This window comes from Corvus moneduloides, chromosome 20 (genome assembly GCF_009650955.1).
Source record: "Corvus moneduloides isolate bCorMon1 chromosome 20, bCorMon1.pri, whole genome shotgun sequence".
NCBI lineage: Eukaryota > Metazoa > Chordata > Aves > Passeriformes > Corvidae > Corvus > Corvus moneduloides.
In genome coordinates, this window is record NC_045495.1 from 1,300,137 (window position 1) to 1,317,870 (window position 17,734).

General features: G+C 43.5%; 1 protein-coding gene across 7 annotated transcripts in view; it reads left to right on the plus strand.

Annotated features, from left to right (window-relative positions):
* The window catches only part of SYNRG (synergin gamma), a 37,190-nt gene that overhangs the window by 2,887 nt on the left and 16,569 nt on the right, over positions 1 to 17,734 (plus strand). For 3 of the 7 annotated variants that reach the window (XM_032130180.1, XM_032130181.1, XM_032130182.1), the window contains exons 2-15: positions 672 to 712; positions 2,035 to 2,153; positions 4,291 to 4,421; positions 4,750 to 4,855; positions 5,118 to 5,229; positions 6,358 to 6,648; positions 7,358 to 7,585; positions 9,038 to 9,115; positions 9,817 to 10,013; positions 10,585 to 10,869; positions 11,623 to 11,750; positions 13,713 to 13,831; positions 14,005 to 14,067; positions 15,496 to 16,440. In XM_032130180.1, coding sequence (XP_031986071.1) covers positions 672 to 712; positions 2,035 to 2,153; positions 4,291 to 4,421; positions 4,750 to 4,855; positions 5,118 to 5,229; positions 6,358 to 6,648; positions 7,358 to 7,585; positions 9,038 to 9,115; positions 9,817 to 10,013; positions 10,585 to 10,869; positions 11,623 to 11,750; positions 13,713 to 13,831; positions 14,005 to 14,067; positions 15,496 to 16,440 — 2,843 coding nt within the window. The remainder of the gene's footprint in view (positions 1 to 671; positions 713 to 2,034; positions 2,154 to 4,290; positions 4,422 to 4,749; positions 4,856 to 5,117; positions 5,230 to 6,357; positions 6,649 to 7,357; positions 7,586 to 9,037; positions 9,116 to 9,816; positions 10,014 to 10,584; positions 10,870 to 11,622; positions 11,751 to 13,712; positions 13,832 to 14,004; positions 14,068 to 15,495; positions 16,441 to 17,734) is intronic. The other 4 variants (XM_032130185.1, XM_032130186.1, XM_032130183.1 and 1 more) reach the window with 3 other exon arrangements.

Below are 17,734 nucleotides of genomic sequence, written 5' to 3' on the forward strand. Positions count from 1 at the left end.
GGATTTTAGTTGAAATTTTAATGGTTCTTCCTCCAGGTGCACTTGACCTTTGATACATGAATGAATATTTTCTCCAAGGTGCTATTTTTGTTGTAATTAGATAACCGAGAAAATAGAAGCTCCATTATTTTGTGATGCGTGATGTTTCAAAGGGGACAAAAAGTGATGTGGTTTTTTTGGTAGTTTATTTTTCTTCAGAAAAGCTGTTCCTAAGCAGCAGAGAAGTGTTGTCTGGTGCAGTTAATGGTCCTGCTGAGTCAGATACTTCCAAGAGGAGATGTTTATTCATTCTGTGCTTAGCCTACACAACAAACTGACCTGTTCCCAACCTGTGTGGGTGCCGAAACTCTCCTGTGGGTGATGTGGATGAGTCAAAGCCATCTCAGGGCTGCTGGGAGGATCAGATCTGTTCTTCCTGGCTCTGCAGCCTGTGACAATGCTGACAGTGCTGCTGGGGCTCTCCGGTGCCTTGGGGATCCCGCTGAGGGATAATGTTTTCCCCTGTGATGGGGTTGGGGTTCCGTGTGACCTGCAGGAGCAGATGCAAGTGCTGACCAGAATGTGGGAGGCTCCTGGGGATGGTGCTGACATGGAAGTCGAGGTAGATTTTCAATCACGGATATTTGCACTAAAATGACAAAATTTCACATAACGTTGTTCTTCTCCTGCAGCTTCATGTTTCCTGTCGCAGGTGGTTTAGGTCCCCCTCAAGGTATGTATCAACTTCACTTTTTGAGCACAAAGTACTTTGTTTAGATAAATTGGACCTAAACCAGGTCTGCAGGGATGTTCAGAGGTGTGATTATTAATTGAACCCATAGCTGGTTTTTGCCCTTGAATTCAGCTCTGCTAAAATGACCCTCACCCCTCTGTTGGTAAAACCTCCTGTGTGTTGTTGAAGCAGCGTCACCAGAATCTAGATTAAAGATCCAGAAAACTACATCTCCCTTTTTAATCTGAATTTGCCTTTTAGATTCTGGTGTTATTTTGTGTGGTATTTCACCTCTCTCTGCTTCATCTCCCAGCTGTGTATACCCATATTGTGCGGGTCTTGCAAGACCTGGTAAATATTTACAAAGCACAGCAAGACCCTGGGATGAGAGTCACAACCTGTGTGGAAAGTATTAATACAATAGGAGAAGCCTCAACCTTAAATTGCCTTTGTTCTCATTCCTGATGCAGTGCTATTTGTTTAATTAGGGGAAAATATGCAGAGAACTTACGGGGAAAATGGAGAGTTTTTTTTATTAAAATCTCAGGTACTGATTAATGGACTATTCCTGCCTGTGTCATGCCCTCCTGGAGTGATTTTGCATAATTACCTCATGGTGTGCTGGTAACGAGTGTGTGTTAGTGTTTGTCTCCCAAGACAGCAAAATGTGAGCTAGGAAGATACTGAAACATAACCCACTTGCTTTATGCAGTGAATTAACACATTCCAGCTTGATTCGTCCAGTTTTGTTCAAGTTTAGCTTTTACTGACAAATACTGTTACCATTCTAACACTTGTAGTGGGCTAATTAACCTAAGGTGTGCTAATTGACCTACAGACAAGTTATCCAGCCAGGTCAGAGCGTGCAGTTGCTTTGTGAAAGGTTGACTTTATTTCCCAAGATTTATTTTCAGAAGCTGCTGGTTTCTAGAGAAATGGGAATTACCAGCACCAGTCACCCTGGTTAATTAAATCTTTTTAATTGGAAATGACCCTTCCAAAAATCATACGGGAAGAAGCCCACAGAGAATCTTTAGGATGGTGGGAGAATTCATCAGCTTAGTTATTGAAAAGCCTTATTGCATTTTTCCCTATAGACTGACCAGTGTTTAAACTAAGGAAATTCTGTGGCTGCCTGCAGTGTAGCAAATTTAATTATTTTTATTTTTGAACAGCCCAGCACAGCTCAGAGTTTTTTGCTTTCCTTTGCTGGTATAGTGAACAAAAAAGAATAATTAAATGGGGGAGGCAGGGTTAGGGAAGGGGGTAAAAAAAGCTTTAACATTAACTGGGCACTTAGCTTGTTTGATGTTTCATTGCAGGGATGATTCCTATGCAACAGCAAGGATTCCCAATGGTTCCTGTCATGCAGACCAATATGCCAGGGATGATGGGAATGAATTATGGCTCTCAGATGCCTCCTGGACCCATGACCATGCAGGTGTGTGGCCATGAAATGTGGGCTGAAACTGCAGAACCCCAGACTGGTTTGAGTTGCAAGGGACATTAAAACTCATCCAATTGCACCCCCTGCCATGGGCAGGGACACCTGCCACCATCCCAGGTTGCTCCAAGCCTCATCCAACCTGCCCTTGAGCACTTCCAGGGATGGGGAGTCCACCTCTCTGGGCACCCTGTGCCAGGGCCTCCCCACCCTCACAGGGAAGAATTTCTCCCTAATATCCCATCTAACCCTGCCCTCCTTCAGGTTAATGCCATTCCCTCTGTCCTATCACTGCATTCCCTTGTGGGAAGTTCCTGTCCAAGGACATGAGGTGCCTTGGGTGTGGCTGAGGGGGGACAGCTGGGGCCATGGTCCTCTCACAACTGCAGTGGGGTAAGAGGGTGGAACTTGGCTGGGAGCTGAAGTGTGGGTATTAGTCTGTCATGGGACATCTCTTCTGTAGTATTCCCTCTGAAGATATTTCTAATGATTCCAAGAATTCTCCAAGTTTTCTGGGGATCTGGATAGAGAGCGGGGGAGTTTGGCCCACCTTACTCCCTGTTGGAGAGATGAGAGTGTAGTGCAAGGACAGCATCAGCAGTAGTTAAGGTAACTTGGAGGTTTTAGCCCACTCAGAGGTGTCAGAATCTGAACTTTGATGTCACTGTACATGTTGGGACACCTGAGTGTGATCAGAGCAGCCTGGTCTGAGCAGGGAAGGGAACAGCAGCATCAGCAACGTGTTGGAAAGCTCCCAGATGCCACCTGCTCCCAGGTGGGGTTAGTGCTGGTGTGGAGTTGATCAGAATTCAGAACTCCCACAGTGGATCTCTCCCGTCTTTTAAATTTTCCTTGGTGCTTTTTCTTCTTTTCTTTGGTTTTGTGGTGGTGCATAGTGTACTGTTTAAAATGAGACCTTTCTGAGTGGCTGCAGTCTGTGCAGGGCTGTGACCACTTCACTGAATTGTTTCATCCCTTTGCAGCTCACATGCTGGGATTGACACAATTAAGTTTCCTAAGTGTAGGTGACAAATCATAAACTGTCCTTTTAAATACCTTGTTCTAGGGAGAGGGAATGTCTTCAGTGTGCTGTATTTTCTCATCTGACCAGTTTTCCCATTTGTCCAGCTTCCCATATTTGTCTCATTTTTCTTTTTCCTTGAATTAACTTTGTCTTTAGTGCTGCTGTTGCTAATGGAGGAATAAGAATGAAAGATGAGCAGTTAATACTATGTTTTCTCTCTTTTAATCTATTGTTTTCTATTTCACACCAGATGTGCTTATGTACAAATTTGCACTTTGCTGAAATGTAATGTTTTTGCATGACTTTCTAGCCAAATTGCTATGTCACAAATTGAATTTATGGTGTTTTGCCATCTCCTTACACTCCCTTCCCTCCCCCACCTGGAATTTATTATGTTATTTTGGCGAAATTTATAGTAGGAAGATGTTTTTATGAGAGCTGGTCTAAAAATAATAAACAGCTTTTGTTCTCTTCCTACGTGTTCTGAGACCAAATGCAAAATGAATGGTAAGAAAAGTAAATTATTTTCTGTCTCCTTCTATATTAGGCAGCTTTGCTGCTCTAAATGTCCCAGAATATATTTCTCAGCAAATGTTTCTGATACAGTTTATTCAGACAAGCTTCCTCTTGGCTCTTGCCATACATTGTTGGTTCCCTGGGTATGCCTGGGAAATGACTAGACCACATTTTCCTGCATCCATGGTCGGTAGGAGTGTGCCCTCCAGCAGGGAATATAAAAGCATTATGAAATCACTTAGAGTAGGAACCAAAAACTCCAAGAAAACCCGTACTGAGCAGTGTAGGATGGCTGTAGCCTTCCTGCTCTTGGGCAGCTTGTATGGATTTGAAGGCCTGGTTTTTGCCAGTGACTTCCCAAGTGCTGTGAGGAGTGAGAATCCTTGTGGAGAGGAAGAGTGCCATCTACTGAGGCAGCTGCTCTCTGCTCACCGCTGCTCCTCCAGCACTCCCTAACGCTGAATTTTATGGGCTCGACCCCCTTTGCAGCTTGGCATTGCCAGTGCTTTGGCTTTTTCTGTGGGGGGGAAAAAAATAATACACACTGGCGTTGAAAAAAAGTACCCTGGAGCTGTATGGTTTGTTTGGTTGTAGGGTGGCATGGCCTTAGGGCCGATGCCCGCGGCCGGAATGCCTTACATGGGACAGGCCTCGTTCCTGGGAATGCGCCCGGCCGCCCCGCAGTACACCCCGGACATGCAGAAGCAGTTTGCAGAGGAGCAGCAGTAAGTGACGCTTCACTGACTCTTGGGGAATCCTTTTGTAAGGGGGAGATGTGCTTTCTCTGGAGCAGCATCCATTTAGGGCCGTAGAATATTGCTGAATATTCCACTGCCTCTGCAGTCTGATCCATTTAGGGCCATAGAATATTGCTGAATATTGCCTCTGAAGTCTGTAGTGCTTGTCCGAGTCTGAGAAGAAGCAGGAACGTGTGCACCAAACTGTCTGAATTTGAGACAGTAGAAATGGAGAAATCGAGCATAAACCTGCCACGAAAATTCTCATAAAAATGATTTATAGATATCTATATATATTTAAATCGTTTTCCTTCAGGAAGAGGTTTGAGCACCAGCAGAAATTCTTAGAGGAGGAGAGAAAACGGCGGCAATTTGAAGAGCAGAAGCAAAAGCTGAGACTCCTGAGCAGTGTGAAGCCGAAGGTATGGCCTGACAATGAGTGGGGTGTTTCTTTCTTCAGGTTTTTTTAATAGCTTTTAATGGGAGGGTCTCTTTCAACAAGCAAATCAGTGGGGAATTGCGTGAGATGCCAGATTATGGCTTGAAAAACCTCTGGAAGAGTCAGTCCTTTACCCACTCTGCCAGCAGCAGGCATTGTTAATTCTGGTGTTGAAGAAGCGTGGGTATTGAAAGAAAACGGAACTGTTCTGTGAATTTTTCAAAATGTTTTCTGTGGTGTTTCAGACAGGTGAAAAAAGCAGAGATGATGCTTTGGAAGCCATTAAAGGGAACTTAGATGGCTTTTCTAGAGATGCTAAAATGCACCCAACACCAGCAACCCATCCAAAAAAGCCAGGTTTGTAATTTTCCTCGTTTTCCAACTGAAAATAAAACTCCAACATTCGAAATCCTCGGCAGGGGGAACTAATTCCAACAAGTATTTTTATTTGGTGGTACAAAATGAGTGGATTAACAGTTTTTTAAAATCAAATGTCATTCTAGCAGCTGTCTGCTTGGTCAGGGTATGGGGGTAAAATACTAGATATCAGCCTTTTTATATTAAAAGACTTAGAATCTTTAACAGAAACCATAATGTGCTGTGCTAAATGTGAAACATCAAGGAAATTGATAAAGCGTTTGTTCTTTTCTAGTCAAAGCATTAATTAATGTTTTGCAGAGTGCTTTTGAAGAGGAGAAGTGCTATTTAAGTGCTAAGAATGATCAAAACAGTGTAGAAAGACGTGAGTGGGTGTCACAGCTGCCTGATGTGTTGCTGGGCATGGTCAAACCAAGCCTCTGTGTTCTCAGTAATTACACTTGCAACAATTGCCACTTAAGATTTCTTATGGTCTGTGGTGTAGTTTTTTAAGTGTCTGGCCTGAAACAAAGCTTATCTAGGCGGGCTTTTTCCTATATAAAATTTGTGTCTCTGCTGTGGATTTACTCTTTGATAGTTTTGCAGTTACAGGTGGTCTCTGACAAGTTCCTTTTGTCTCTAGATTTGGCTGTCCTTTACCAGTTTTGTTAAAATGGGTAACACAGAAAATTGTCTACATGAGCAGACATTTCTTTTGTATCTTATGATATATTGCTGAGTTTCTGTGGATAAAACATTCCTTTGAGGGAGAATGTGCCCCTGACAGACATTATTATGTCCAGTTTGAAATATTACCTCTGGATTTGTTTTGACCCTGTGTACTAAAAACAGACAGAATACTTTCACAGCCAGTGTTAAGACCCAAGTTTCAGTGTTTACATCCTAAAAATCTGGGAGGGAAGATGCGTGGTTGGAAGTGGCTGCTCAGTTTTACCTTGTGTTTGCTACGCTGGCAATGACAGCCTTCACATCTGTCACCACACACATTCCACACTGCTGCTGCTCACCCATTTGCTGTGTATTCCCAGTGTTTACCACTTTCCCCACATTCCCACCCGTGACCCTTATTCCTCATCACTTTGCCTTGTGTGTTCATTCCATTTGCAGATCATCCCACACCATCCCATTCTGCTGTTTCTGTTTCCCATTCTGCTTTTCTCGATGATGAAGAATTTAGTGACTTTATGCAAGGCCCTGTTGAAACCCCCAAAGTGGTGCCTCAATCCACCTCTCAGCCTTTCCATCCTGCCACTGAGGCTGGGCAGCTGCTTTCAGAGAGGGCTGTGCTCCAACCTGTCCCTCCAGCCCAGGCTCCAGTGTTATCCACCCTGCATGGTACAACTGGGCAGGTTCCTTATTTTCCTACCTCTGCATCTCCATCCAATACCCATAAAACAGGTAACTCTAAAGTATCTTCTTTTACATGTCACCTTCTGAGCTACACAGAGTCTTGACTTATTTTGTTGGGGTTTTTTTTTAGTGTGGCTGGAAGAAATAATATATAGGCAATTAAGCAGAAACCTGCTGATCCATGGGAAAAGATGGTTTAAGTCCCCTTCTCCCTTCCCTGAGAACTGCCTGTAAAAGCAAGTCATGTGTAGATCCAAATACTGCTAAATATACACGTACCTGATCTTAGGTGAATTAAATCATGTGTTTTAGCATCTTCCTAAGTCTGTGTGGTAGAAAAAGTGGAGATGGTGGTATAAGAAATAATGATTATGCTGCTGTGGAGCACTTGCGTGCTTCCTCCCTTGGAGGCTGAGGGGATGTTGGTGAGATGAAGAATTTTGGAGATGTGTAAGTAGATACTGGCCACTTCTGCTCCTGATGCCTGGATGATTATGCAGGAATAATCCTAATACAGAAGTAGTTTCATGTCTTCCTCCTCTTACTTGTTTTTTGCTTGTTGAGTTTGTTGTGTTTGTGGTAAGTAAAGGGCAGAATCGGGCTCTGAAAGTGTCCAAAGAGGGTGGTGCTGTTGGTCTGAGCTGGGGCTGATCATCTCATCAGTGCTACCAAAAGTACTTTTCCTTTGAAAAGTGTGGAATTGCAGTCTGGGCAGTTCATAACAAAGTATAAATAATTGCTCCTGCTGTTTATTCAGGCTCTTCCTTGGAGGAGAAAGCCTTAGCTAATGGCTCAGATGAATCTGAACAAGAGCAAACCAAACTTAAAACATCCGAAGTTGGGCACAAAGCCTCAGCTGCAAGCCAAGCCCATCCCAGTCTCACCAGCAGTGACTGGGATGTTGTAGGTGGACATGAAAGTGGTCCCACTGCTGCTGCAGAGGTGCACAAGGCTTCAGAACAAAACAGAGCAGTTGAAGAGTGTGGTGAGCAATCGAAACATTTGACAGAATTTCAATCTAATGAGATGCTGCTTGGTGCTAACGCTCTGTTCACTAATTCCGAGGCCAGCCCTGCGTAATTTTGCTCTGAACGCCTGCTTGAATAATATGTCAGTGCCTCCTGCTCCTTGCTCAAAGTGTAACTGCCATGATTTTGCTCTGAACTTTCTCCATGTGAGTTTATTGTTGTAATCACCTTTAACGTGTTTGTTTAATCAGGTTCGCTGTTTTAAAACATTCTGTCCTGTCCTGGGGAAAAAAGAAGTTGTGCTCTCTAAAGATATTTTTGAAAACTATTTAGGGGAAACTTACCACTAAAGATGGTCAATGTCATGGTGGGTTTTAATCTTTTAACCTAGAGGGGATGATAAAATGCCAGGTTAAAACTCTTAGCTAGTTAATACTTGTTTCTCAGACAATTTGCTGCTCATACATGTTATGTCTAAAACCATCTGTACTTTAGGGATGAAAATTTAAAAGATGGGCTAGATGAAAACTTAAAACAAGGTATTGTTCCAGTTTGGATTTTATTAAAACTGTTGAGTGAGTTTGGAAGGGGGGTTAAAACTGAAGAGTAATGAGACCTGAGGAAGTAGCAAATTTATTTTACTTGGTTGGTGAAATGAAAGGAATCGCTTGTATTAGAATGTGCTTGGAGCTGTGGGATGATTAAAAATTAGACTCCAGTCAGGAGGGAATCCATGTGGAAGACAGGAGATGCAGGGGCACTTGGAAAGACAATGAAATCTGAAATGATGGTGATTTTGGTCAGAGCTCCATCCAATATGAGCATGAAATCTGCTGAGGGAGACTGAGGGGAAGAGTCCACACAGTGGAGAAGGAAATAACCATTTTTCAGGGAGTGAAGTGTGGCAGATCATGTTATGAAGCCAGTAGTAGTGAAGGTGGCTGTGGTGTCCCCTGGAGCTGAACACTGGGAGCAATGGATACGGGTTTGTGGACACGGGATATGATCTTGCTGAGGTTCAGTCTATGGGCTGTTTGTGGATTTCCCAGGGGAGGATGTTCTGGGGGAACACTGTGGGTTTTATGGTAGGTATGGATTTATTTATTCCATGATAAGCCCTAATAGTAGAGAGTTGATGGGAAGCTGAATTTGTGATGGCACAGAACTGCTGCTGTGAAACTTGAAGACAGTGAGACTTCAGGTTCTGTACATCTGGGCATGAAGAGGGAAGCACGTGAGGAGCTCCTTATTTCATTACATACATAACTATAATCTATTACTGCCAAATCATTCTAGTTATTATTTCCTATTCCTGCAGTATCTGTTCTTCCTCTGAGCACAGTGATTCCTATCTGAAATCTTTGCCTGAAATGCTGAGTGATGCTGACCAGCTGTGGTGTGGTCTCTTAACATCATTGTACTCTATGTCCTAATACAACTGTTTTTCTTACTGAATGGAATACATTTAGGAGTTGGAGTGTTCCCTCCCCAGGACCCCATCCAGCAAATGATGCCTGCCTGGATTTACAACGACAGCTTGGTCCCAGGTAAACCAACCAGTGGGCATTTGGCCAGGTGGGCAGTGCAGGGTGTGAATGTACCTGTGCTTGCATGGCCACTTACTGATCAAAGCCTTGTTCCTTCATCAGATGAATCCTGTGTCTGTGATGTGTTCCATATTTATGGTGGCTTTATCTGCATTTAAAGAAATACAGGTTTTACTCGAGCATGTTAATAAATTCTAGATTAAACATTTATGACAGCAGCTTATCCCAGTAGAGGTTGCATTGCTGATAATGCTGCTTTCATGGGTATTCTGGTTTTTGGCATGTCTTGTAATTAGGCAAGCTCATTTCTGAAGGCTATTTGTCTTCTATGTGTAAATAACACAGTGATTAGAAAATGAAATGCTGGAGTAAATATTGATTACACTGAGGTTTAAATACATAAAGCTCTTAGAGCTGTCTTTTTATATGGGTTATCCTGCAATTTCATTGTAGAAATGTGGTTTGAATTGCAGCACTAAGTGTATTTCATATAAAATATTTCTCTGCTTGAGTTAAACTTGTCTGTAAAGACCATCCAATAACACATTTAGATGAAACATGATGATGCAATCCAGTGCCAGAATGCTGTTGCCTTACCTTACACTGACTGCTGCTGATTCGATACCATGAAATAACATAGAAAAGCAATATTATTGGAAAAGAGCAGTTGTCACTGTCTAACACTGCCTCCCTCACAACAGAGTTGTATAAGAAAATCCTAGAAACCACTTTGACTCCTGCTGGAATAGACACAGCCAAACTCTACCCCATCCTGATGTCATCGGGACTGCCCAGGGAGACCCTGGGGCAGATCTGGGCTTTGGCCAACCGCACCACCCCGGGGAAGCTCACCAAGGAGGAGCTCTACTCCGTGCTGGCCATGATAGCAGTGGCTCAGGTATGGCTCTCGCCTGGCATCTCCCTGAGCAGCCTGCCCTGGCCTGTGGGTCAGCACCAGTGCCTGGTGGTGCACATGTCCAGTAAAATGCTGATTCTGTTGAAGTCTGGAGGAGAAACTGCCCTTGTAACTTCAGTGGGATTATAATTTTATCAATTTCATCACTTACATTTCAGTTAGTACTTTCTTTAGCGTCAACTAAAGTTCTGGTTTTTCATGAAAAGGGTTATTAAAAATTGGAAGGGGCTGCCCGGGGAGGTGGTGGAGTCCCCATCCCTGGAGATGTCCAAGGAAGGACTGGACATGGCACTGGGTGCTCTGGGCTGGCTGACAGGGTGGGTCAAAGGTTGGACTCAATGGCCTTGGAGGCCTTTTCCTACCTCAGTAATTGTATATTGAATATGATCCACTTACACGGACCTTGACGGCGCATTTGGGTGTGGGAGGTTTACTGGGAGCTTGACCAGGTGCTGGCTTCAGTACCACAAGCTGCCAGCTGGAGCTGAGAGCACAATGCACCCTTTTATCAACGCTGCACGTGTAACTGTCTGTCTGCTTGCTGCCTCTGCAGAGAGGGATCCCCGCCCTGAGCCCCGACGTGCTGAACCAGTTTCCAGCCGCGCCCGTCCCCACCCTCTCCGGGTTCCCGGTGCCGCTGCCCGGCGGGGTGAGCCAGCCCCCGCTGCTGCCCGCCGCCCCCCCGGCCTCCGTGGGGCTGGGCATCGGGCCCTCCGTGCTGGGCATGAGCCTCCCCGGCCCTGCACCAGCCCCGGCCCCGGCCCCAGCCCCGGCTCCAGCGGGAGGAGCTGCAGCACAGCCTTCCGGAGCGTTCCTGCCCTCCTACCCGCCCGGCCAGGTGAGCTCGCTCCCTGCCTGGGAAACCCCCCTTCCCTGGCAAGGGAATTAGCCTGGCACTTCCAAACCTGCATGGTGATAACAGGTTTGAAGTAAATGGCAAAAAAGCAGAGCTGAAATCCAGCACGTGATGTCTGAAAACGTGAAGTGCCACGGAGGGCGTTCTTTTATTTTTTTTCGGCTCTTCTTGGGGGTATTAGAAGAGGTACAAAAGTGTTCTGTATTACAAAGAGGATTTAGTTGTAGTTAGGGTTTTGTATTGCACATAAAATGGAATTTTAGGTTAAACTGCACAACAGACACTAATAGCTGGTAAAATAGGAGTTTTCAGGAGCTGAGAACTCTGAAAACCTTCAGTTTACAAAGGTAGATCATGTGGGGGTCAAATTCTGCTGTTTGCAGACATGCTTCATCCTTCAGAAAATATTTTTTGCGGTGCAATTAATTTTAAATTATTCAAATTATTAATATTTGTTCTGTATTAAAATATGACACGGCTATGATCAATAACACAGTTATTGTGAAAGGAGTCAAGTTCCTTATTCACCTGTTGTTCATTCTTGCTCCCTGTAATCCTGTGTGTGTTTGACTAGGGCGAGGTGCAGACAAAGTGGAAATGCTGATGATGCTTGTGTTGAAAGGTTCCTTTCCTTCTTGCTTTCCCTCTTAATCACACTGCTCCGAGCTGCTTTCATGCTATATGACAATTTGAAGAGCCAACAGCATAGCAATTTGTGTGTTGTTTGTAACTCAGGTAGTAAAACCAGAAGATGATGACTTCCAGGAGTTTCAGGATGCCTCAAAGTCTGGCTCCCTGGATGACTCCTTCGCTGACTTCCAGGGGGACGCAGCCAAAGCAGCCAGTTCACAGCACCGGAGCAGGTACCAGATCCTTGGTGTTTCTGTCATGTCTCTGGTCGGTGCCTAAACTTTTGATACGTGACTATAAATCTCAATTGAAGCATCATTCAGACTCCAGCAGTCCTGGCTTTTCTTTTGGGAGACAAGATGTAATTCCTGATCAGGCAGGTTTTGTATAACAAAATAAATAAACATGTTTCCTCCCTTTGATAGTTTACAATCAACCTTTCAAGGTCTACAAAGACTAGAAAATGTCAGCCTTCTTTCCTCTTTATGCACCTCCCAGGTGTCTAATTGTAGCCAGACACATTTCATGGGTAGGAACTGGCTGTTCTTAGAGGCAAAGAGAACTCTGAATTCCATGTGAGCCCTGATTACCAGGTGCTTCCTCAGCAGTGACATCAAATGGGGATGCTCAACCCAATTGTTCTGTTACACCATGGCAAATGGCTTCTGTGTAAGAAATTCAGTTTTGCTGATGGCATAGAATTCCAGAATGTTTTGGTTTGGAAGGAACATTGAAGATCATCAGTTCCACCCCCTGCCATGGGCAGGGACACCTTCCATTAGACCAAATTGCTCCAAGCCCTGTCCAGCCTGGCCTTGGACACTTCCAGGGATGTCAGTGCCACATGGATCTGAAGATGCTGATTTAAGTATATCTTGTGTTAGATGTCATTTTGCAGCTGAAGCTAATCTGTTACTGAAAGTTTTGACAGAAAACTGTTTGTAAATTGCACAATGGGAAGTAGAGGATCATTAAAAAAAAATTCAAAAAATGGTATTTCTTTTTCACTGCAGCAATTCTCTTTATTCAGTTGTGAAAGCGTTCAGTTTTGAACAAAATGGTACAATGAGCTATAATCTAATTGCTTATGGAGCTTTATTTTAAAAAAAGCCATCTGTGGAGTACAGCTGATTAACCATTCCATTTGCCAAGATTGCATATCTAATAGCCTGCTTTGCAGGGATGGGAAATTTAATTATATTACCATAAGCTCTATTTTTTTGCCATTGCACTGTCTGTCTGCAAGCATCACAGACCAGCATCAGCACATGTGTGCAAGTGCTTCATTTGTGTGTTGCTTGTAGGCTGCTGATAAGGAGATTTAAATGGCTCTGGAAAGATTCTTGCTCCAGGCTGAAGAATGCAATAGAAATTCATTCAGGTTTTCAATGTGAATGACACAAACTAGAGGTAAAATGCATCATTCATATGTAAAGGATGTTGTTGTGTGGAGCTGCCAAGGTCTGATAACGGGGCTTGTGTGGAGGGCAGGCAAAGCTCTCTCCTAAATCTTCCAGCATTTGCTAACAAGGTGTTAGGTTGTTGTGGCAGTTTTACTGGATAAAGTAGAGTGTGTTTATGCAAAAAGACTTGCTTGTGTAACTGTGCACTAATGCTTATTTTGCTGACTAGACATCTGCCTGAACTCCCTGATTGGCACTGACAGAAATTCGAAGTTATCCTTTCCTTCCTTTGAACAGTGATCCCACTTTATTATCTTAATTTTGCAGTATGTAATGAGATAGAATCAGAATCAGCTGAAAGTATGGAGCTCTCAAAATCTCGTGCAGTTTTAACTCTTCACTGTACCTGGTTCTATCAGGGGGAATTTTCAAAGGGATAAATGAAGCAGCAGTGATTCCTGGGGTGTGTCTGTGTGCTTGTTCTCTCCTGGGCTGAGAATTCCTTGGTGTATAGTCCCTGGAGTGTTTTGTTCATGGTTTTGATAGAAATTAGAATCAAGAATGGTGCAAATTGACTTCTGACCTAAAGAAATATGATTAGGTGAGATAAAGTGGGAATTTATCCAGCTGAGGTAATTTACATCAGGGGCTGGATTAAGCACTCATTAAGGCATAACTTAGGTTTAGGAACCAAATTGTGTAGTCTTAAGAGGCTCCTTTAAATAAAACCTGGAAATGTAGATTTCTTATGGATGAATTAAGGAACTTTGCTTTTATCTCTTTTGTTTTTAGTGTTCCTTCTTTACTAATGCCACTCCCAGGTAATAAGCCGCTCTCACCAGCTGATAAATATGCTGTATTTAAAGGAATGGCAGCTGAGAAGCCTTCTGAGAGTGCAGCTGCTTTTGGAGGTAAAAGGACAAATACATAACCACTATGAGCAATTTATTGTAAAATGTCATATATCTTCTTTTTGCCATTGATAAGATATTAATAGTTAAAAATCAGAGCAATTAATACAACATTTGCTGTATGAATTCATAATTTCTCTGTGTAAATGTATTTCTTTTCTCCTGTTCTCTAGATGGAGGGGACAAGTACAGCGCTTTCCGGGAATTAGAGCAACCAGCAGAGAGCAAATACTTGGGTAAGCACTGGGGGTTTAACATATTTTCATTATCATTTTTAGCATTTCTCTTTGAGCTGCAGAATTTCCATCTCTGCAGTTCTAAAATAATGGTGGTGCTGCTTCTCTAAAAAACCTGGTAGGAAGTATCTTGAAAAAACAGGGCAATATCCTATTGGAACAATATGCTGATGGTATTTCTGGAAGATTGGCATCTCTTCTGGGTGCTCCTGAGTTTTATTTTAAAGCAGTGGTGTGGTTGGAATTTGTTTTAAGTAAAGAGTCATTCATTTGTGAAACCCCTGTGGTGTTTTGTGAGCTTCTCATGCTCGGAACCTCTTCAGGATAAAATGCTTGCAGTAAAATGAAATAACATTTGATCTCTTTCTGTACATGTTCTAAAATAGAGAAGGTTGCTGTATTTGCCTGCTGTCAAGGTCTGACCACTCTTAACCCTTTCACCAGCTTACATTTCTAATGGAAAAGTTTGCAATTCTTCAGTAAGTGTAGTTTGCTGTGCTGTTGCAGTTTTGAGCAATGAGTGGCAATTTCAGGAATATTTTGTGTTGTTGCTGAGCCAAATGAATTGGTTTGGAGGGGAGGGAGAATGGAATACAAGGTCAGGTGTAGTTGTGGTCCTTTACTACCGTTATGAAGAGTCTTCTTTTAATCTTGGTTAAACTAATTTAAGTATGACACTGTGTGGTAGCTTAAGAATTAAATGCTAGTGGTGTGCTTCTAAAATAGAAAAAAATCTATTTATTGGACACTTGCCTTAAAGTCAGCATCAATACTTTAAAATTACCAGTAGTCCAAGTATGTACATGCTGGTGAATGGGTTAAACAATGTTTTCATGTTCAAAAGAAGAAAGTTACAAAATTAGTACACCAAACTATTCAATAAAACTTCAGTGAAAACATTGTTTCCTCATGTTGGTTTTGTCTCAGCCCTCTGGTGATCCCCCCTGAGAAAGCTGCAGTATTTCAGAGGGAGGAAGGGAGGAATTGCTTCTGTAAAAAGCAAATACTGTATTGGTAAAAGTGAAATTCAAAATTACATTCACTGCTTGGCAAACACGAGGAGGATGAGGTGGGGAGAAGAACTTGCGTGGAGGCCGAATAAGGCAGCATTGATCTCCTTTTGAATCTATTTGTCATAGTGTGTTTTGATATTAACTCAATGTAAAGGGAGTTTAATATGACTTTGAGGCTATTTGAGAGAATTAAGTGTTTGCTGGAGTGAAAAGTAGAATCACTGACCTTGACACTTGTGTGGTTCATGGCAGTTGAGTTTGCAGTTCCATGTGCACCCTGAGGTCTTTAATTTAAACCGTTTGCATAAAACTTTCTGACATTGCATGAAATAATTTGCTTGCTTGCATGGTGTGAATGCGCTGTATTTGTTGTGCAGGGTTTAACTGTTGTTTTCTCCCTGTTTTTTCTTCCCAGGAGAAAACCTTGCAGAGTTCAAGCCCACGGGAGCCGACGATGGTTTCACAGATTTCAAAACCGCTGACAGCATCTCCCCGTTAGAGCCACCCTCAAAAGACAAAACCTTCCCTGCGCCCTTCCCTCCTGTGCCCGCTCAGCCAAAACAGCCAACACAAGCCAAGGCCCCTTTGAATCTGTCAGACTTGGAGCTCTTTTCCTCTCCTGGAGAAAACAAGCAGCCATCCTTCCCACCTGCATTTAACACCTCAAAACCGGGCTCCTTTCCCCCCCCACCCCTTCCGTCAGCCTCTGCCCAGCCAGCGCCCGGCAAAACTTCAAGCTTAGCTGATGACTTTGGAGAGTTCAACCTTTTTGGGGAATTTTCTAACGGCGCATCAGCCAGTGGACAAGATGACTTTGCAGATTTTATGGCTTTCAACAACAGCGGGGGGTTTTCCGAACAAAAACCTGATGACAAATACAATGCACTCAAGCTGGAGGCCGGCCCTGGTGCTCAGGCTGGCTCCTCTGCCAGCGCAGTGAAGGGTGGGCAGAGCTCTGCCACCACTGCTACGCCCACCAAATACGACATCTTCAAGCAGCTGTCCCTGGAAGGCTCCGGAGCGGGCTTCGAGGAGGCCAAGGACAGCGCGCTCTCCTCGGTGAAGAGCGATGATGACTTTGCTGACTTCCACTCCAACAAATTTTCTTCCAGCGGCGCCGAGAAGTCGCTGGTGGACAAAGTGGCAGCTTTCAAGCAGGCCAAAGAAGACTCTGCTTCGGTGAAATCCCTGGATCTGCCTTCCATCGGCGGCAGCAGCGTGGGCAAGGAGGACTCCGAAGATGCGCTGTCTGTTCAGTTTGACATGAAACTGGCTGATGTGGGAGGAGATCTTAAGCATGTCATGTCTGATAGCTCTTTGGATTTGCCAACAGTTAGTGGCCAGCATCCACCAGCAGCAGGTGAGGAACTGGTTAGATTGCTCTGGTAACTTAGGTGGTGCAGATTCCGTGTTCTTTGTGCTCAATTACAGTATTATGCACTCGTCTTTCAGTAGTGGAAGACTCCTCAGTGTGTGTCCCCACCAGCCACGGCCCCTCAGCAGGGCACTCTTTAGTTTTTGTCTTAGAAGACTATAAATAGCTGCAACAGTTTGAACTCCAGGCCAGTTTATTTTTGAGATTTAACATCATCATACTGGTACCTGTTCGCTATTGGCACTTAAAGGGACTCGAGTGGAAAATATTCCAGTGCAAACAATATCATTCCATTTATATCAGCAAGGTGATGGCAGAGTCTCACTTTAATCCACAAAGCATTTGGCTTGGGGACTTCCCCTGCTTGGCGCTTCCCGAGGGTCACTAATTGGGGCTGTTAATGAGAAGCTGACTAATCACCAACACCAGTGTATTCCCCTTACAGTGGGGCTCAGTCTGGGTAGCCAGGATTTTGCAGGACTGCAGTTTTAGAGTATTTCACACACCTTCCAGTGTTAAATCCCTCATGGGAATCATTGTGCCAAGGGGCTGCAAGTGCTGGTCTCATGATTGGGAGCTCTTGGACCTAAATTTAAACCATGGGACTTTCACTTTATCCTTATCAGGTTTCCACCTTCTTTAATTTCCCTTTATGACAACATTCCTGAGGGAGTGAACTGACCATCTCTGACCTGATCACATATCATAAAACAAATTTCCCAAGTGTCCTGGTTTTTCTTTTCATATATACATAGGAGATAAGCTGTAGTTAAATGTTCTGTGGCCTTCAACAACACGGGAACCATTACTGTGTTCTAGGACAAGTTTTATGCAGTCAAAGGCTTTTCTGAACAGGGGGAACATACAAACTGTACATGTAAAAGCTCTTACTGCAAGAATTGGTTATTTCCACATGAAATATTTCTTCCATTTTTTGCAGATATGGGTAGAGAAAAAATATACAGTACTGTAATTTTGCATTATATGATATTTTTCAGTAGGGGAGAGAATTAAGTTGGCAACTTCGACGTGGAAGATACTCTCTAACAGGGTACAAAATATCAGGAATAATTTATTAGCAAAGACATTTAATTTTCATATTACTGCTTGGGAAAACTCCAAGTTGAGTGAGCTGTCAAAACGTAGCACCTACAGTGTATTCTTGAATGTTTACTTTGGGTTTGAAAGCACTTTTTCCTAATATTTTTCTAGCCTCTTTTGGTGGTAGTTTGACTTCTGTAGCTCTTTACAGGATGTGTGCTTTTGCCACAGCAATCCG